The sequence below is a fragment of the Apium graveolens genome, chromosome 6 (genome assembly GCF_009905375.1).
Source record: "Apium graveolens cultivar Ventura chromosome 6, ASM990537v1, whole genome shotgun sequence".
Classification (NCBI taxonomy): domain Eukaryota; kingdom Viridiplantae; phylum Streptophyta; class Magnoliopsida; order Apiales; family Apiaceae; genus Apium; species Apium graveolens.
Window position 1 is genome coordinate 260,161,316 of NC_133652.1, and position 3,257 is coordinate 260,164,572.

The window sequence follows — 3,257 nt, forward strand, 5'->3', positions numbered from 1 at the left end:
AATTTCTGCCTGATTTTGAATCACAAAGGTGATACCATTGGCAAGGCCATTGAAACCTGTTTGCTTGGTTGGGGAATAGAGAAGGTATTCACAGTGACCCTTGACAATGCTTCTGCTAACAAGGAGGCTGTTGGTTTCGTGAGAAGAAGGGTGAATGCTTGGAAAGGTGGTATACTTGATGGGGAACATATGCATATGAGGTGCGGTGCTCATATAGTGATCTTATTGTAAACGAGGGTTTAAAAGACATGCACGACTCAATTGCTGCTATAAGAACTAGTGTAAGATACATTCGTTCATCTCCCTCAAGGTTACAAAAATTTAGGAGCTGCGTGGAGAAAGAAAAAATTGATTACAAAGGAGGGCTGGTTTTGGACGTGCAAACAAGATGGAATTCTACTTATCTGATGTTAGATGTGGCACTGAAATTTGAAAAAGCTTTTACAAGGTATGAGGATGAGGATGATAAATTTTTGAGTTACTTCAATGAAAAAGAAAATGGTAAGAAGAGGATCGGCCCCCCCCCCACGTCTACTGATTGGCAAGCTGCTTCAGTCTTTGTGAAGTTTTTATCCACTTTCTATGAGATTACTCTTAAATTTAGTGGGACTTTACATGTAACTTCAAACAATTTTTATCATGAAATTTGTGAAGTCCAGGCTATATTGAGTGATCTGGCTGCTAGTAATGATGATTTTTTATCTTCGATGGCTACAAGCATGAAAGGAAAATATGACAAGTATTGGGGGAATGCAGATGATATCAATCCATTACTATTTTTAGCTGTTGTACTTGATCCGCGTTACAAGATGGGCTATCTGAAATACTGCTTTGAAAATATTTATGATGCGAAATGTGTTGCTAGAACTGTTGTGAAGGTGGAGTCTTTGCTACAACGTTTGTATCAGTCTTATGATTACAAAGGTGACGTTGATGGCTCTAAGGTATTCCTACTGAACCTGCTTGTTCGTGTCCTGATTCCTAAATAGCTTATATGCATTATTAGTTACACTGTCAAAGCATGGCTATTTTGTTCATCATATTGATTATCTGAACAGATCATTGTTATAAACTAATAAAACTATAGTAGTTGAAGCACGATAAAATTTAAGATCTGATATTTGCGGTGATTTTCCTTAGCTCTTAACTGCTTTTGTGGCCGTAGTATTAGAGCATTGAATCAGATTGTGCAATTCATTTCTTATTCAGACATGTATTATCAGTTTGTGCCTTAATGGGGAGTAGATACAAGATCTGATACAAAGGTTCTGAGATATATGATTATGTTCTCGCCTTATTCTAATAGCAGTCTCTGTTTTTTGTGTGCATATTGCTAGGAGCTTAAGTCTAATAGCATGGTTGGGTGTCCTGAACACAGGAAACTAATGAAAAACAATATAATTTATATATTTTTTCTAATATGTTGAAATTTTGAATACTGAACCTGTCATTATAAACTCTGTAGTACTTAGTAGTGAATACAATTTTAAACTCTGTTACACTTCTAATGACAGGCTGCTAACAATTTACCTCCAACAAGTGCTGGTGGTACTGTGGCAAATAGAAGAAGATTACTGCAGAATTATATGCATCAGCAGCAAATTGAGGTGACCGAAAAGAAGAATGATATTGATAGGTACTTGAATGAAGAACCTCTGGATCCTATGACTTCTTCATTCGACATCTTACTTTGGTGGAAGGATCATGCTGAAAAGTACAAGATTTTATCTATGATTGCTAGAGATGTTCTCTCAATTCCAGTATCTACAGTTGCTTCTGAATTAGCCTTCAGTATCAGCGGGCGTATTTTGGACCCTTTTAGGAGCTCTTTGAGTCCAAAAATGGTAGAGGCATTGGTGTGCACGCAGAGTTGGCTGAGGGATGATCAAGGGAGCTGAAACTTGACGCTTATCTGGATGAAACACATTCTTATGAGTTTCTTGAGGAGGGTAAATTATCTAAATTCATTTTATTTCAAGATTGAACCCATTTTTCTGTACGAGCTTACTTCCCAATTCCCATGAATTTATATTATATATTTATCTATTTTGTAGAGAAAGTTAACAAGGTGAAAGATAAGGACCATGCCAAAACAAGTGCTAAGATCGCCACCAAGAACATCGATATCATCGACGTGTGATTTTGACATGGATTCTTCAGCAGTCAACACATGTTTATGTTATGCATTTTGATTAGTTTGAAGTTTAAAGACATTCTCTATTTGGCTAAAACTGTTATGACTTATTTGAATTAATGATTGTAATATTTTGGTTGGAATTTAAGATACTGGACAGTGGACTTATCACTGAAATTATGAATTATGATGGAATTTGTCTAAATTTGTTATAGTACTATTTTTTTGGTTCAATTTTGTACAGGAGAGAAAACTTTTTATATTTTCAGAATTTTTTAATAACCCGTATAAACCAACCCAAACCAACCCAACCCGATGTACTATGGTTTGGGTTGGTTTACGAATAAATTTTGATGGGTTGGGTTCGAAAATTATCAAACCGTTTTTCATGGGTTGGTTTGAGTTAATGCTTTAAACCGGGCCAACCCGGGCCGTGTACACCCCTAGTCCGGATTATGGTTCCTTTTTCCTTTTACTTGTAACTCGTTTGGATAGAATGTTGGCTTTTGATCTGGGTCCTTTGCTCTGCTTGATGATCCAGATCAAAGTCCAGTTTGCTTTTTTACTTGAACTTATTTGCATAAGATGTTTGCCTTTGATCCGGGATTTGATCTCCTTTTGTTTCATTTCTGCAGGTTTGCCTCATTTCAACCGTAATTTCCTCAAAATCATGTCTTCTTCTGCTTACACTGCGGCATTCAACACCCTCGGCTTGGCCTTTAAGATGAGTAAGGGGGCCCCGGGTCCCGGATCTGGTTCCGCAGATATTGAGGGAGGAGCCAAATCTTCCGTTCCTCAGAACATCCCGGATCCGGGCCACGAGTCTGAGCCTGAGGTCCAGGAGATTCCGGGTGGTGATGATCCCCCGAGGAAAAAAAGGAAGTCCGTCCCGACCAAGCCCCCCGGGGAAAAGCTGTGGTTTCCAACCGGGTTGTATGCGACTCGGAAGGCAGAGGCCCAGATGGAGAGGCCATGAAGATAGGTACCAAATCTCTGGTCGACCTAGTCGGGTTCATGTCCAGTATCCCTTCCGAAGATGATTGGGAGGAGGTTGAGGGATACAGCATGGTTGCCGCCTTGAAAAGGGTAACTGGGCAATGGGGTCAGGTAATTACTGAATTTC

The 3,257-nt window shown here is 39.0% G+C and overlaps 1 protein-coding gene across 1 annotated transcript; it reads left to right on the forward strand.

Moving 5' to 3' along the window:
- Window positions 1-248: 248 nt before the first annotated feature.
- LOC141665940 (zinc finger BED domain-containing protein RICESLEEPER 2-like) lies at window positions 249-822 on the forward strand. Its single transcript, XM_074471927.1, has 2 exons — window positions 249-739; window positions 810-822. Exons 1-2 carry the CDS (start codon window positions 249-251, stop codon window positions 820-822), a joined length of 504 nt encoding a protein of 167 aa, XP_074328028.1.
- The last annotated feature ends 2,435 nt before the right edge of the window (window positions 823-3,257 follow it).